General features: G+C 43.7%; 1 protein-coding gene across 1 annotated transcript in view; it reads left to right on the top strand.

Annotated features, from left to right (window-relative positions):
* The first annotated feature begins 7,328 nt into the window (after nucleotides 1-7,328).
* rnmt (RNA (guanine-7-) methyltransferase) overlaps nucleotides 7,329-17,851 on the top strand; it is a 47,687-nt gene continuing 37,164 nt past the window's right edge. The window contains exons 1-3 of the mRNA XM_072569789.1: nucleotides 7,329-7,633; nucleotides 17,132-17,267; nucleotides 17,714-17,839. Of these exons, the coding sequence (XP_072425890.1) occupies nucleotides 7,472-7,633; nucleotides 17,132-17,267; nucleotides 17,714-17,839 (424 nt within the window). The 5' untranslated portion in view covers nucleotides 7,329-7,471. The remainder of the gene's footprint in view (nucleotides 7,634-17,131; nucleotides 17,268-17,713; nucleotides 17,840-17,851) is intronic.

Here is a 17,851-nt window from a genome sequence, read left to right as displayed (position 1 = left end):
CACCGTGCCATGGGTTCTCTACTGAAGAAGCACCCTCCTTAATCTATAGTAAGTACGATCATCCATAAGACCATAAGACATAGGAGTGGAAGTAAGGCCATTTGGCCCATCGAGTCCACTCCGCCATTCAATCATGGCTGCTGGGCACTTCAACTCCACTTACCCGCATTCTCCCCGTAGCCCTTAATTCCCCGAGACAACAAGAATCTATCAATCTGTTTGTTTAAAATTTTGTTCCAAATCTATTAACCTATTTTGGTTGTGCTATGTAGATTTAAATTAAAAACAGCATAATTATCTAAAATAATGCACTCCTAGCTATCCAATTAGGTTGGAGAATCTACTGCAATGTTGTCTCTTTCTGTCCTTTATCTTGGATGACTTCAAAGGACGACAAAAGACACTAGTTTTAGTCTCTGCCACAGACTTGTGCTTTCTCACTCCCAATTCCTCTCGCCAGCAGATTTTATTCCTCTTTCTGGTGATGGTCCAGATTGTTTCCAACCTGTGTTGTCCTGAGCTGTCCTTCTGACATCTTTGCCTGTCCATCAGAAAAATGTCTAATCCACTTCCATAAATAGTTGTTTGTTCCCCCTGCCTCATCCCATCTACTGCTGGAGTAGATACTTCTATCTTGATTATTCCAGTGCTCTCCTGGTATATCAAATTATGACATGCATATCAAATATGAAATTCTCACCTTATACTGAATTTGCTTAATGGCTTGGGACTAGCCCTCCACCCAGCTCTGTGAGCTCTTAATTGCACAACCAGTCAGCATTATTGTATGATGAATTCCACAAAGGTACATACATTTAACATCAGAAAATTGGTCTCATTTTAACCTCAGCCATTTTCTGCAAGTCCTCTGTTCATGTTTTGAATTGTAGTCACAATGGTACATTGAACAGGGATGAAAATAAAGCTGATCCATTCTGAAGGCCCATCAAAGACACTTCAACTGCCAGCATAGAAACACTCAGAGAATCTGAGAGAGTAGCTGATGAAACACTTACAATGAATGAGGACAAGAGGTGATAGCAGAGCAGCAAATTGAAAAGCACAGAGCCATCCATATCTTTTTAACAGATTTGTACTTTTTGGATTTGCATACAGAAATAACATTTTATTAAGGATGTGTACTTCATTTAATACTTTTGGGAAACTTCCAAGCTATCTGCATGCTACTGCTAGGAACACTGTAGAGGTGTAACTCTGCGGGAGGTTTTTGAAAATTGCAGTCTACTTTGGAGCACTGCAGGTAAGTCATTGAACTCAAATGCAAGTATGTTCGCTCATGACAGGGTGGAATTTTCTCTTTCTGAGACAATGTGTGGAGGTGGCCGTAAAAGTCAGAGGGACATCTGATTGGGTGTGTCAGGTTTTCTTGTGCAATTGCTTTCTTCTCAGCTCATTAACTAAGTAGGCAGGAGGTTCTGAAGCCTGCTGTCATTTCTGTCCTTCAATGTCCAGGTGCCATATTTAAAAGGCACCTGGGCAGAACCTCACTCTCTCCAACCCAGGAGCATCACTCAACCTCTGCTCGTCAATTGTCCCATCCTGGAAATGTGGGACACCAGGCAAAAAAAAACTGTGGCACAGTTGAGCGATCCCACCCGAGATCTTCTATCCAGGAGAGAAGGGAAGTTCTTTTCCCAGTGGATAGCAACAGGACTTAATTTTGACCAATGCTGGAAGCCTCTGCAGTAGGAGCTACAGAGGTCAACATCCATGATAAACTAAGAGCACCTGGTTCCAGTGCTATGGGGATAAATTATAAGCTGTGCTTTGCTATGATGTGTGCCACTGACTACACTGCTTCATTCTACTATGCATGTGAGTTAGCATTGTAAGGTTGCCACTACGGGAGATCATCACACTAGAGGTTGGGTGCCAGATATCTCTGATGCCTCATGTTCAATCAATGTCTTTTACTCATAATGTAGCAATTTTGGTACTATGGTGGACAGACATCTAAGACAGCCATTTGGTTTGAGTCCCCTTTGAGTTGAGCCACACTTACCTACCCCCGTCAGCCTTGCTGGCATCAGCCAGTGTGTGGCTGCCTCTCTTCAGCAGGTGTGTTGATCCAGCCAGGCTGCACCTGACCATTGAACACCTGCATATTAATGAGACTCTGTGTGCTGAACAGCACAGACTGGCTTCATCTCTAGCAATGTAAGCATCTGCACAAAGAAATGGCTTGGTAATCATCGTAGAATGTCACAGTTTGGAAACAGGCCATTCAACCCAACAAGTCCATACCCTATCCTTGTAACTCTGAATTTCCCATGGCTAATCCACATAATTTACAGACATAGTTCCAGACATAATGGGCAATGTAGCAGGCTAATGCATCTAACTTTACATCTTTGGACTGTGGGAAGAAACCGGAGCACCCAGAGGGAACCCACACAGACATTGGGTGAATGTGCAAACTCCACACAGACGGCCGCCCCAGGGCTGGAATTGAACCTGGTCACTGGCACTATGAGGCTGCAGTGCTAACCACTGTGCCACCTCAATGAAGATAATGAAGGAACCATTCTCTTGCTGGATGTGAGAGAAAAATGTCTACTACACAAGGTAGACACCTCATTTATAGGGTCGGGTCCCTGAAATTTGTTTCCTAGTTTTAAACTAACAAGATTGAACCTGTGACTATAATTCCAGCAAATGGAGTGTTATTCAGTATTTGTGACATGCTAATGAATGCAAAAAAAATTCCTGGCCGTGAAACCTAACGTTCTGAGAACTCAACTGTAAAAGATTAGCCTACCATTGGGGAAAACTGAATTTTTACTTTGTGTCCAGTTAATGTTTCCCATCCACACTTCTCATAGCCCGCTTTGTGCAAGAAAAATCCCACCTTGAGGTCTAACCAAAAGATTTTCATTCTTGGGTTTGAGAGGTTAAGCTACAGGTTTTGATTCCAAACAGTTGAGGTTCAGTTCTCACACAGATTCCTGTATGCTCATGTCACCCTGAACCTGGGACTTGGTAGCAGGGCTATGGGGCATCGCTAGCGAGGCCACCATTAATTGTCCATCTCTACTTCCCCTTGAGAGGGTGGTGGTTAGCTGTCTTCTTCAACTGCTGCAGGCCCTGTGTTGCAGGTAGACCCACAATGCTGTTAGGGAGGGAATTCCAAGAGTTTGACCCAGCAATACTGAAGAAACAGCAGTATATTTTTCAAATCAGGATGGTGAGTGGCTTGGAGGGGAACTTAGAAGGTGCTGTCTGAGGGGTTTTGGTGAATTTCTGCAGAGCAATTTGTACATAGTGCACACTGCTGCCAAACAAGCAGGCTACTTTGAGCTGCCTTACTTGCGAATGTCATGCTTGAGAGTGTGAGCACTTTAAGTGGATCTTCCACTATTAATCAGGGCATGCTGAGATTGTTGACTAAATTTGTAGAAGCATGCTGGGATAGTTGACTCATAATTACTAAAGTGCTGACCAGGAGCATGTGAGATAAACTTTTGACTGTTACTACAGGAGCAGGCAATCCCCCAGACTGAGATTGTATTGTCGACCCCCTAATAGTCAGAAGGAAATTGAGGAACAAATTTGTAAGATGTCAGTTATCTGGAAGAATAAAAGGGTGGTTATGGTAGGGGATTTTAATTTTCCAAACATAGACTGGCACTGCCGTAGTGTTAACAGATTCCTCTCCATCTAGAACCTTAAGTGTGTACAGGAAAATGTTCTGATTCAATATGTGAATGTACCTACTGGAGAAGGTGCAAAACTTGACCTACTTTGGGAAATAATGCAGGGCAGGTGACTGAGGTGTCAGTGAGGGTGCACTTTGGGGCTAGTGACCACAATTCTATTCATTTTAAAATAGTGATGTAAAAGGATAGAACAGATCAAAAAGTTGAAATCCTAAATTGGAGGAAGGCTGATTTTGACAGCATTAGGCAAAATCTTTCAAAAGCTGATTGGGGGCAGATGTTCTCAGGTATAGGGCTGGCTGGAAAATCGGAAGCCTTCAGAAATGGGATTACACTTGAGAGGGAAATCAGGGCAAAAATGGGACATGAGATAGCTTTGGCAAATAGAATTAAGAAGAATCGAAAGGGGTTCTTATAAATACATTAAGGACAAAAGAGTAACTAGGGAGAAAATAGTGCCCCTCAAAGATCAGCAAGGTGGCCTTTGTGTGGAACCGCACGAGATGGGGGAGATACTAAATGAGTATTTTGCATCAGTGTTTACTGTGGAAGATATAGAATGTAGAGAAATAGATGGTGACATCTTGAAAAATGTCCATATTAGAGAGGAGGAAGTACTGGATGTCTTGAAGTAGGTAAATCCCCAGGGCCTGATCGGGTGTACCCGAGAACTCTGTGGGAAGCTAGGGAAGTGATTGCTGGGCCCCTTGCTGAGATATTTGTACCATCAATAGTCACAGGTGAGGTGCCAGAAGACTGGAATTTGGCTAACATGGAGCCATTGTTTAAGAAGGATGGTAAGGACAAGCCAGGAAACTATAGACCAGTGAGCCTGACATCGGTGGTGGGCAAGTTGTTGGAGGGAATCCTGAGGGACAGGACGTACATGTATTTGGAACGGCAAGGACTGATTAGGGATAGTCAATATGACTTTATGTGTGGGAAATTGTGTCTCACAAACTTGATTGAGTTTTGAAGAATTAATAAAGAGGATTGATGAGGGCAGAGCGGCGAACATGATCTATATGGACTTTAGTTTGACAAGGTTCCCCATGCAGGCTGGTTAGCAAGGTTAGGTCTCATGGAATACAGGGAGAACTAGCCATTTGGATACAGAACTGGCTCAAAGGTAGCAGAGGGTAGTGCTGGTGGGTTGTTTTTCAGACTGGAGGCCTGTGACCAGTGGAGTGCCACAAGAATAGGTGCTGGGTCCACTACTTTTCGTCATTGATATAAGTGATTTGGTTGTGGATGTATAGTGAATATGTGAATAAGATGTATAGTTAGTAAGTTTGCAGATGACATCAAAATTGGAGGTGTAGTGGACAGCGAAGAGGGTTACCTCAGATTACAACAGGATCTTGATCAGTTGGGCCAATGGGCGGAGAGGTGGTAGATGGAGGTTAAGTTAAATAAATGCAAGGTGCTGCATTTTGAGAAAGGAAATCTGAGCAGAACTTATATACTTAATGTTAAGGTCCTAGGGAGTGTTGCTGAACAAAGAGACCTTGGAGTGCAGGTTCATAGCTCCTTGAAAGTGGAGTCACAGGTAGGTAGGATTGTGAAGAAGGTATTTGGTATGCTTTAACCGACATCTCTCTGTTATGGCCACAACGTCACAGTCCCAAGCACTCATCTATGCTCTTAAGTTCATCACTCATTTCTGACACTCCTTGCGTTAAAGCAGGCACACTTTAACCGATCTGCTTGTTTCATCGATAGATGCACTGCACCATCTACAATTACCCCTCTCTCAGATATGTAGCTCTGATTCCCACCCCCTTGCCAAACTAGTTTAAACCCTCCCGAACCACATGAACAAATCTCCCATCCAGGACATTTGTGTACCTCCAGTTCAGGTGCAGCCTGTCCTTCATGTACAGGTCCCACCTGATTTACTGTTTTTGTTTTGTCTTTGTGGCTGCTGCATGCAATGAAACATGATGCTTCCAATGAAGCAGGACAAGATTTCACAGAGACGTTCTCTCCAGTTTATATTTAATTAGAAGGGGAAAAGAAGAAGTGGGTTTGGGGAGGTGTGGATCGGAAGACTGTGAAATACATTTAGGAAATTGGCACAGGTACCATGGCATTTACTGGGAGGCTAATGGCCCATGATGGACCTCAACCCTGCTGCTGATGGGATCTTGCTATGCATTGGTTGGCTGCTGGCTTTCTCAACAAAAAAAAATGGCTGCACAATGGGCTCCAATTTATTGCAAAATATAAGATCCTGGGGACTGTTGCTGAATGAAGAGATCTTGGAGTGTAGGTTCATAGCTCCTTGAAAGTAGAGTCGCAAGTAGATAGGATGATGAAGATGATGTTTGGTATGCTTTCTTTTATCGGTCAGAGCATTGACTATAGGAGTGGGGAGGCCACATTTGGAATATTGTGTGCAGTTCTGATCTCCTTCCTATCCGAAGGTTGTTGTGAAACTTGAAAGCGTTCCAAAACGATTTACAGGGATGTTGCCAGAGTTGGAGGATTTGAGCTATGGGGAGTGGCTGAATAGGCTGGGGCTGTTTTCCCTGGAGTGTTGGAGGCTGAGGGGTGACAGGATAAATAGACAAAAATCCTTTCTCTGTGGTGGGAGAGTCCAGAACTAGAGGGCATAGGTTTAGGGTGAGATGGGAAAGATATAAAAGAGACGTAAGGTGCAACTTCTCACATAGTATGTGATGTGAATGCAATGAGCTGCCAGATGAAGTGATGGAGGCTAGTACAATTGCAACATTTAAAAGGCATTTGGATGGTGTGAGAAACAGAGCTCACAATATAATAAATTTCAGTCCAAGTCATATTCTGAAATAGCAAATTTTATTTTAATGTTCTTGCAAGAAGGGGTGACTAGTAAGTAGCCACCCTGATCCAGAAATTACTCCACAATTTATACAGTTTAATTGAGTCTTTCTCGGTACTTCCCTGTTTATCTCATTGGCCTTCAAACCTATCAATATTCCTTATTGTGTTCTGCCCCTGCCTAGCTGCGCTCCGGTCTTGTTTACTTCTCCCCCCACTCCAAGCCGGGCGACCCTTCTAACTTGGCTCGTTTTAGTGCCTACATGAGGGCAATGTGCAGAGTTGGCAAAACTCAATGTTCTTTTGCATCGTATCTGTTTGTCTGTAACATTTTCCATTGTTTGCAGGCACATTTCATTCTTGTATGCACATTTTAGCTAATGCAAAATCAATTATGTATTTCCTTCACATAGTTTTCACACTTTAGCTAATGCAAAAGCAACTACGTATTTTCTTCACATAGCTTCCATTCTTGTTAACTCAGCTCTTGGCTGAAGCAATTCTACACTGGTGTTAGTTCATTTACCTTGCATAAGCAATTATGGTTGCAGAAGTTACACTGCTTTATCTATATCCCACACTTGGTATATGAATAGGAAAGGTTTAACGAGATATGGGCCAAGTGCTGGCAAATGGGACTAAGATTGGGCTGGGACATCTGCTCGGCATAGACTAGTTGGACCGAAGGATCTCTTTCCCTGCTGTACATCTCTGTGACTCTTGGGTGATTTGCACAAGTCAACGCACACATCAAGGTCAGTCGGGCAGGAGATGCTCTTGATTGAGGAGGCAGTCGCCATGGTAACCGTTGTCATGGGCATGAACCGGAAGGAGAGCGCGGGGAGGTCAGAGGTTGTTCGCGAATCGGAAGTCGCGTGAACGCGGTGAAGTTGCAGTTGGAAGCTGTTGTCTCTGATTTAGTTCAGGAAGGAGGCGGCCTGGGTGACCGGGAGCCAGCGAGCGATTGATTTGCCCAGCTCTCCCGAGGAAGGATGAGTCACTCGGCCGAGGAGGATCGCGGGTCCTCGTCGGGCAGCCAGCCCGGCGGCAGCAGCAGCTGCAGCAGCGTCGGGATCGCGAAGAAACGGAGACTGCAGCGGGAGGACGACAGCGGCGATGGGGATGAGGATCGGGTGGACGGGCCGAAAGTCCAGGTCTGGACCGTGGGGCCGAGGGGGAAAGTAGCGCGCGGCATTGGGGGAGGGGTCGATGTTATTCCGTCAACAGAACATTCAGTGTCGTGCAATCACACCACATCACTGCACAGTGAGAGAGGGGGGTGGGGGAGGGATGGACCCGCCCTCTGCTGTGTCCCCCCCCCCCCCCCCCCTCTGCTGTGTCCCCCCTACTGTGGGGGAGGATTTGGGCGGTGGAAGGGCCCTCTCTTGGGGGGATTTGGGTGGTGGAAGGGCCCTCCTCTTGGGGGGATTTGGGTGGTGGAAGGGCCCTCCTCTTGGGGGGATTTGGGTGGTGGAAGGGCCCTATGTTGGGGGGTGGGGGTTGGGTGATGGAAGGGCCCCTGCTGCAGTGTCTCCCTCACTGTGGGGGGAGGGTTTTGGGCGGTCGAAGGGCCCCCTCTGCAGTGTTCCCCTCAAAGTTGGGTTTGGGGAGGTGGGACTGGGCACCCTGACTGTGTGGAGAGGAGTGAGGGGGTGCCCTTCTGTTGCAACAGGCTTCTTCCCATTGCTTTTCAATCAAGTTGGAGTAATGTGTATGTCTGACCTCCTGCGATGCGTACTCTGTGTGGCATACATGTGCATGTACCCATCTGAGTGACATGGTGGTGCTCGTGGGGCTGTATATACTCTAGTGTTTCAGGGCTGAAGGATATGTTCTGAGTAGCTGTGTCAGGCTGAAAGGTGGCGTTGTGGGAGTCATAGAGATGTACAGCATGGAAAGACCCTTCGGTCCAACCCGTCCAACCCAATCTAGTCCCACCTGCCAGCACCCGACCCATATCCCTCCAAATCCTTCCTATTCATATACCCATCCAAATGCCTCTTAAATGTTGCAATTGTACCAGCCTCCACCACTTCCTCCGGCAGCTCATTCCGTACACGTACCACCCTCTGTGTGAAAATGTTGCCCCTTAGGTCTCTTTTATTATCTTTCCCCCCTCACCCTAAACCTATGCCCTCTAGTTCTGGACTCCCCAACCCTTGTCTATTTATCCTTTCCTTACCCCTCATAATTTTGTAAACCTCTATAAGGCCACCCCTCAGCCTCTGACGCTCCAGGGAAAACAGCCCCAGTCTGTTCAGCCTCTCCCTGTAGCTGGCTGTAGCTTACAACATCCTTGTAAATCTTTTCTGAACCCTTTCAAGTTTCACAACATCTTTCTGATAGGAAAGAGACCAGAATTGCACGCAGTATTCCAACAGTGGCCTAACCAATGTCATGTACAGCCGCAACATGACCTCCCAACTCCTGTACTCAATACTCTGACCAATAAAGGAAAGCATACCAAACGCCGCCTTCACTATCCTATCTACCTGCGACTCCACTTTCAAGGAGCTATGAACCTGCACTCCAAGGTCTCTTTGTTCAGCAACAATCCCTTGGACCTTACCATTCAGTGTATAAGTCCTGCTAAGATTTGCTTTCCCAAAATGCAGCACCTCGCATTTATCTGAATTAAACTCCATCTGCCACTTCTCAGCCCATTGGCCCATCTGGTTCAGATCCTGTTGTAATCTGAGGTAACCCTTTTCGCTGTCCACTACACCTCCAATTTTGGTGTCATCTGCAAACTTACTAACTGTACCTCTTATGCTCACATCCAAATCATTTATGTAAATGACAAAAAGTAGAAGACACAGCACTGATCCTTGTGGCACTCCACTGGTCACAGGCCTCCAGTCTGATAAACAACCTTCCACCACCACCCTCTGTCTTCTACCTTTGAGCCAGTTCTGTATCCCTGTATTCCGTGAGATCTAACCTTGCTAATCAGTCTCCCATGGGGAACCTTGTCGAATGCCTTACTGAAGTCCATATAGATCACATCTACTGCTCTGCCCTCATCAATCTTCTTTGTTACTACTTCAAAAAACTCAATCAAGTTTGTGAGACACTATTTCCCACGCACAAAGCCATGTTGACTATCCCAAATCAGTCCTTGCCTTTCCAAATACATGTACATCCTTTCCTTCAGGATTCCCTCCAACACCTGTCAACCACTGAGGTCAGGCTCACCGGTCTATAGTTCCCTGGCTTGTCCTTTCCACCCTTCTTAAACAGTGGCACCACGTTTGCCAACCTCCAGTCTTCTGGCACCTCACCTGTGACTATCGATGATACAAATATCTCAGCAAGAGGCCCAGCAATCACTTCCGTAGCTTCCCACAGAGTTCTCAGGTACACCTGATCAGGTCCTGGGGATTTATCCACCTTTAACCGTTTCAAAACATCCAGCACTTCCTCCTTTGTAATCTGGACATTTTGCAAGATGTCACCATCTATTTCCCCACAGTCTATATCTTCCATATCCTTTTCCACAGTAAATACTGATGCAAAATATTCATTTAGTATATCCCCCATTTTCTGTGGCTCCACACAAAGGCCGCCTTGCTGATCTTTGAGGCGCCCTATTCTCTCCCTAGTTACTCTTTTGTTCTTAATATATTTGTAAAACCCCTTTGGATTCTCCTTAATTCTATTTGCCAAAGCTATCTCATGTCCCTGTTTTGCCCTCCTGATTTCCTTCTTAAGTATCCTCCTACCTTCTTTATACTCTTTTAAGGATCCACTCGATCTATCCTGTCTGTACCTGACAAATGCTTCCTCCTTTTTCTTAACCAAACCCTCAATTTCTTTAGTCATCCAGCATTCTCTATAGTTACCAGCCTTCCCTTTCACCCTGACAGGAATATACTTTCTCTGGATTCTTGTTATCTCATTTCTGAAGGCGTCCCATTTTCCAGCCGTCCCTTTACCTGTGAACGTCTGCCTCCAATCAGCTTTTGAAAGTACATGATTTTGGCTTCTAAAGATTTTAGTTTGGGAAGGAATTCTGCTCAGAGCTGTAATATATTTTCTAATCTCTGCTGTTACACACTTCTGGACTAGGTGAGACTTGAACCTAGATCCTGATTCAGAGGTAGTGAAATCTTGGTAAAACCTCTTTTTAAGGATACACAAGTCCTGGGCCGCCTCCATCACCAAATTCTTGCCACCTGATGACTGGAGGAAGAACACCTCATCTTCCATTTTGGGTCCCTCCAATCACACAGGATCAGTGTCAATTTCACCAGTTTCCTTATCTCCCCTCCCCCATCTTATCCCAGAACTAACTTTCCAACAGTACCGCCTTCTTGAACTGTCCTACCTGTTTATCTTACTTCCCACCTATCCCTCCACCCTCCAGTCTGACCTATCACCATCAGTCCCCCCTCCTTCATCCACCTATTACATTCTTAGCTACCTCTTCCCCCCCCCCCCCCCCCAGCCCCTCCAATTTATCTCTTGGCTCCTCCCCCCTTCCACCCCCAACATATCTAATGAAGAGCTTATGCTGGAAACATCGACTCTCCTGCCCCTTGGATGCTTTGTGACTGCCTGTGCTTTTCTAGCTTCATGGTTTTTGACTGTGATGCCTGTGGTAACTTAGGTAGTTGAGAAAGTTCCTGTTTCCTTATATAGTACCAACAGTTGAGAGAATTAGAACAGAGAAATGAAACACTATCACTGATAAATGGTCTAACAAATGTCCTTGCTAATTCAAGGTCAGAGGGATTCTGAAAGTTATTGAAAAATCTACTGTGTTTGTAGATGAGAGTTTTAGGCACTGGCCCAAAAAATGAAATAAATCCCTGCTGGTTAAGAAACATAGGGCTTTTCGTGGAGTCCCAGCTTGCATAAAAGTAAGGTGATGGGAAGAAAATTCTTCCTTTATTTCTTGATCTTCACTTTACTAGTTAGCTGCATTTCATGACATACAAAATACAGGGGCTTGATAGAATACTTCTTGGGGTGATTTTTGTCTTGGGGATTTGAGAATGGGGTCACAGCCTTGGGTTAAATGGTTAACTGTTTAGACCCGAGATCAGGAGGAACTTCTTTATTCAGACCATGATGAATCTAAGGATCCAATATTCTGGAGAGCTAGGAGAGGGATGTGGATGGAATTTTGGCAAAATTGAAATGAGATCTGGTGATAGTGCAGGGAGATAGAGTTGAAGTAGAGGTTCTGTTGTGTTTATATTAAAATGTGCAAAAGCCTTTGTGGATAATGGCCCACTTTGGCATTTTGGAAGAAGTAACAAGACAGGAGTACTCAAATGGGCACAGTACCAGGAAGCTCAGAGAAACAGAAAGGAATTTAGGGTGCTTTCCTACAGTTCACTGAAGGGAGCAGAACAGGTCAGTTAAGAAGGCACTTGGGACATTTGACTTTATCATTCTAGGTTTGTAGTATAAAGGACAGGGAGGCTATACTTGAGCTCAGCAGAACTTTGGTTAGGCTTCAACTGGAATGTGTAGTTCTGGGCTCCGCACCACAGGAGGGGTGCAATTGCACTGGAGGGAGTACAGAGGAGATTTACCAGGAAAATGCCTGTGTATGAAAAAAGGCTGGTTGTGGTTGATTTTTCTTGTAGCAGAAGAGGCTACGGGGAACCTCGGAGATTTATAAGATTAAGGGGCATGGACAGGGTTGACAGGAAGCAGCTGTTTTCTTTAGTTGGTGTATCATTTTAAGGTGAAGGGTGTGAGGTTTTGAGGGGATTTGAGGAAATGCTTTTTTACCTGGGCGGTGGTGGTAATCTAGAATGTACTGCCTGGGAAAGATAGCAGAGGTGGAAAACCTCTTGATTTCTAAGAAGAACTTGAATGAACACTTGAAATGTCATAACATTAAAGCCTATGGTTCAAGTGCTGGAAAGTGAGATTAATGTAGATAGGTCAGTGTAGATTCAATCGATGGGAGGTGTGGGATTGTGTTAAAATAACAATCTGAATCGGTGAGTGGTGAAATTAGTCTCTTTTATTCAGTAGCACAGCACAAGTTTGAGGCTGCAATAGAATCCTGAAATACTGTTCTTACATACATTAAAATTCCATTACTATGGTGTTAACATTTTTTTAATCTATAGAACACAAAGGTTTGAAGGGCTTCTGTCCTGAGATAGGTTAAGCCAGGTACCTGTACTAAGTGCGAGCTGCTACTTCTGATTGGATTAAGAGTGTCTGTCTGGTCTGCTTACATAATTAAGGTGTTAGTCCTTTTGTCCTTTAAGTTAGTAAGTGTTAGTGAAAATACTCAGCCGAGATGCTATAAATCAGTTAGAAATTGTACCTGTACTTAAAAGAATAAAGGATACTGGACTGATTACTGCAGCTGGATTGTGAGATTTGCTGTTTACTATTTGCTGGTGTGAGTTTCATTCATTTGTGCAATTTCTTGGAAGTGCTGTTTTGTCAGTTAGTTTCTTAAAAGGATAATGGCCCAGTTAAAAGTTATATAACAGGTACATACTAATTGGGGAAACTTTTTGGTGTTCTGTAATCTATTTAGGTCCAGGTGATGGTTGGTAAGGGCTGATTAATATTATAATATTTCGTGGAAACTTGATGGGGACAGTATTGTTTATGATATTGACACCTATTCTGAGGTAGCTAAGCCTAAACACTGCTTGTAGCAAAGGCTGATAAGAATTGGTATGAAAAAGCAGTAATGATTGAAATGGTTGTTTTAATCAGAAAGGGCTGTTTTAATTTGGTTCTACCTTGTGAGAGTAAAATATACACCAAAATGGCAGTTTTATGAATGAAACTGTATTATAGTAAATAATGGATTAGTAAAGGGTTATGACTGAGCGAACGGGAACCTGGTATTAATGAATGTAGTGAGCTGGTGAGTGAGTTCGTAAAGAAAACCTAAAAAACAATATCACACAGAGGGCCTCGTCTGTGATGTATGACCTGATGATTCTGAGTGCAACGATTTCATTCAGTGCAGGCATCTTACAGAAGACTTGGGGTTTCATTTTTTCAAATTTATTTCAATGACGTTAATGATAATAGACTCTTGTGTTGTAAATACAAAAACACAAACAAAATCCCGAATTTATTGTCATAAAGATGAACATCATGGAAACAGACCCTTTGGTCCAACTCATCCATGCTGACCAGGTATCCTAACCTAATTTTGTCCCATTTGCCAGCACTTGGCCCATATCCCTCTTAAACCCTTCCTATTCATATACCCATCTAGGTACCTTTTGAAATGCTGTAATTGTCTCAGTCTCTACCACTTCCTCTGGCAGCTCACTCCGTACACGCACCACTCTCTGCGTGAAAATGTTATCCCTTAGGTCCCTTTTATATCTTTCCTGTCTCACCCTCAACCTATGTCCTCTAGTTCTGGACTCCCCCAACCTAGGAAAAAGATCTTATCTATTATCCAATCCATGCCCCTCAATTTTATAAACCTCCAAAAGGTCCCTCCGATGCTCCAGGAAAAAGACCCCAGCCTATTCAGCTTTTTCCTCCAGCTCAAATGCTCCAACCGTTCAACTTTCAAGTTTTACAAGATCCTTCTGATAGGAAGGAGACCAGAATTGTATGCAATATTCCAAAAGTGGCCTAACCGATGTCCTGTACAGCTGCAACATGACCTCCCAACTCTAATACTCAATGGTCTGACCAATACCAAATGCCGCCTTCACCATCCCGTCAACCTGCAACTCTGCTTTCAAAGAACTATGAGCCAGCACTCCAAGGTCTCATTGTTTAGCAACACTCCCCAGGACCTTACCATTAAGTGTATAAGTCCTGCTCTGATTTGCTTTTCCAAAAATGCAGCACCTTGCGTTTATCTAAATTAAACTCTATCTGCCACACCTTACCCCATTGATCCATTTAATCAAGTTGTACTCTGCGCTAACTTTCTTTGCTGTCCACTATCCTGTAAGTTTGGTGTCATCTGCAAATTATTAACTATACCTCCTATGTTCACATCCAAATAATTTATATTAATGACAAAAAGTAGAGGACCCAGCACCAATCCTTGTGGCACACCACTGGTCACAGGCCTCCAATCTAAAAAGCAACCCTTCACCACCACCACCCTCTGTCTTCTACCTTTGAGCAAGTTTTGTATCCACATGGCTAGTTCTCAGTGTCCCATGAGATCTAATATTGCTAACCAGTCTCCCATGGGGAACCTTATTGAACACCTTTCTGAAGTCCATATAGATCACATCTACTGCTCTGCCCTCATCAGTTCTCTTTGTTGCTTCTTCAAAAAACTCAAGTCAAGTTCATGGCGACATGATTTCCCACGCACAAAGCCATGTTGACTATCCCAAATCAGTCCTTGCCTTTCCAAATACATGTAAATCCCGTCCCTCAGGATTCCCTCCAACAGCTAGCCCTCCATCGATGTCAGGCTCACCGGTCTATAGTTCCTGGATTTTCCTTACCATCTTTCTTAAATAGCGTATCGCATTAGCCACCCTCCCGTCTTCCAGTTGCCTCACCTGTGACTATTGATGATACAAATGTATCAGCAAGAGGCCCAGTAATCACTTCCCTAGCTTCCCACAGAGTTCTAGGGCACACCTGATCATGTCCTGGGGATTTATACACTTGTATGCATTTCAAGACATCCAGCACCACCACCTCTGTAACATGGACATTTTTCAAGACGTCACCATCTAATTCTCCACATTCTGTATCTTCCATGTCTTTTTCCACAGTAAACAGTGACGCAAAATACTTGTTTAGTTTCTCCCCCCATCTCCTATTGCTCCACACATAGGCTGCCTTGCTGATCTTTGGGGAGCTCTATTCTCTCCCTAGTTTTTCTTTTGTCCTGAATTTAGGGGTGGCTCGGTAGCTCAGTGGTTAGCACTGCTGTCTAGCAGCGCCAGGGACCCGGGTTCCATTCCAGCCTCGGGCAACTGCTTGTGTGGAGTTTGCACATTCTCCCCTGCGTAGGTTTCCTCAAGGTGCTCTGGTTTCCTCCCACTGTCCAAAGATGTGCAGGTTAGGTGAATTGGTCATGCTAAATTGCCTGTAGAGTTAGGTGCATTAGTTAGAGGGAATGGGTCTGGGTGGGTTACTCTTTGGAGGGTTGGTGTGGAGTAGATGGGCTGAAGGGCGTTTCCACACTGTAGGTAATCCAAAATCTAATATATTTACAAAAATACTTTGGATTCTCCTTACCCCTATTTGCCAAAGCTATCTCATGTTCCCTTTTTGCCCTCCTGATTTCCCTCTAAAGTATACTTCTGCTGCTTTTACACTCTTCTAAGGATTCACTTGATCCCTCCTTTCTATACCTGACATATGCTTCCTTCTTTTTCTTAACCAAAGGCTCAATTTCTCTCGTCATCCAGCATTCCCTACACTAATCAGCCTTTCCTTTCACGCTTACAGGAAATATTGTCTCTGGACTCTTGTTATCTCATTTTTGAAGGCTTTACATTTTCCAGCTGTCCCTTTTTCTGCGATCATCTGCCAATCAGCTTTTGAAAGTTCTTGCCTCATACCGTCAAAATTAGCCTTCCTCCAATTTGGAACTTCAGCTTTCAGATCCGGTCTGTCCTTTTCCATCACTATTTTAAAACTAATAGAATGATGGTTGCTGGCCCCCAAGTGCTCCCTCACTGACACCTCAGTCACCTGCCCTATCTTATTTCCCAAGAGTAGGTCAAGCTTTGCACCTTCTGTAGTAGGTACATCCACATATTGAATCAGAAAATTTTCTTGTACTGGTTTAACCAATTCCCCTCCATTTAAACCCTTAATACTATGGCAGTCCCAGTCTATGTTTGGAAAGTTAAAATCCCCTTCCATAATCACCCTACTATTCTTACAGATAACTGAAATCTCCTTACATATTTGTTTCTCAATTTCCTGCTGACTATTAGGGGGTCTATAATACAATCCCAATAAGGTGATTATCCTTTTCTTATTTCTCAGTTCCAACCAAATAACTTCCCTGAATGTATTCACAGGAATATACTCCTAAGTACAACAGTAATGCTATCCCTTATCAAAAATGCCACTCTCCCTCCTCTCTTGCGCGCACACCCCCCCCTTTCTATCCTTCCTGTAGCATTGTATCCTGGAACATTAAGCTGCCAGTCCTGTCCATCCCTGTATTTCTGTAATTGCTATGATATCCCAGTCCCGTCTTCCTATCCAAGCTCTGAGTTCAATTTGTTCTAGATACCCTGCACTCAACACGTTATTAACTAAAATTATTGCTGACTGGAATTCCATACAGCAATGTCACTGCGGAAAAACAATGATGATGGTCTAGGAAATATCTGGGATTAGGACTTTAGCTTCTGCCAATTATTCATTAGCTTTGAAACATGGCACCTAGAACAACAGTGTACGCGTCATGTGTTTGAGAGAACACCAGTTGTGAAATCTCTGCTTACATAAGGTCGTAATCAAAATTTAAAATTTCACCCTTTTTTAAAGACGTAAGTTTCATTGGTTGGCAATCTTGCATTGGCTGTGGCTAGGTATGCTCAAGCATTCTGTAAATCTTTGCCCATTTTTTCTTAACTTATTGCCCATTTTTTGTTTAACTTCCATTTGTTCCCCATGTCAAGAATCTTCTGAATTAAGATGTGCAATGATGCAAAACATATTTGTATTGTCTTTCAATGCTCAGTTTTATTCCTTTGAATCAGAAAATAGATGAAGGTTACTGCAGTAAAGTGGCTGCACACTACAACGAGCTTCAAGAATGTGGCTTGGCAGCGCGTAATCAGAGTCGTATCTTTTACTTGCGCAACTTCAACAATTGGATCAAGAGTGTCCTTATTGGTAAGTATGTGATCTCCGATTTATACTTCTAATCCATAAGGGTGAACAACATTTGGCGTCCATTTGTGTAGTGCCATTCATGTCCTCAGAACATCCAAAACCATTTTACAGCTGGTGTAGCATAGCAATGCAGAAAATGTACATCTATTTTGTTCTTAGCATGCCACCATTTGCTATGGGAATGGCAACTAGGTAATTGTCTTCAGAGGTCAGTTTATGAATTTTGGACAAGACAGATGAACGAATTACTCTACTTTTTTAGTGAAATCTTTGTAGCACACTGTAAGGGTTTGAAATCTCAACTGATGTAGAATAAAATAACATGCTCGTAAGCTGAATAGGTTGGAATAGATTGCCACATTCAGCAGAAAGTATCAACTCACAGCCTGTCACACGTATTTTAGAATTTTGAATGAAATTGGTAAGTTTTTGCCTTTTTCTTGCAGGGGAGTATCTTGATAACGTAAAGCAGAAGAATAAACACAACATCACTGTCTTGGACCTCGGCTGTGGAAAAGGTGGAGATTTATTGAAATGGAAAAAAGGGCAAATTAGCAAGCTAGTTTGTGTTGGTGAGTAATTTG

This window comes from Chiloscyllium punctatum, chromosome 5 (genome assembly GCF_047496795.1).
Source record: "Chiloscyllium punctatum isolate Juve2018m chromosome 5, sChiPun1.3, whole genome shotgun sequence".
In the NCBI taxonomy this organism is placed as follows: domain Eukaryota; kingdom Metazoa; phylum Chordata; class Chondrichthyes; order Orectolobiformes; family Hemiscylliidae; genus Chiloscyllium; species Chiloscyllium punctatum.
This window is presented reverse-complemented; position numbering and strand designations above follow the sequence as displayed.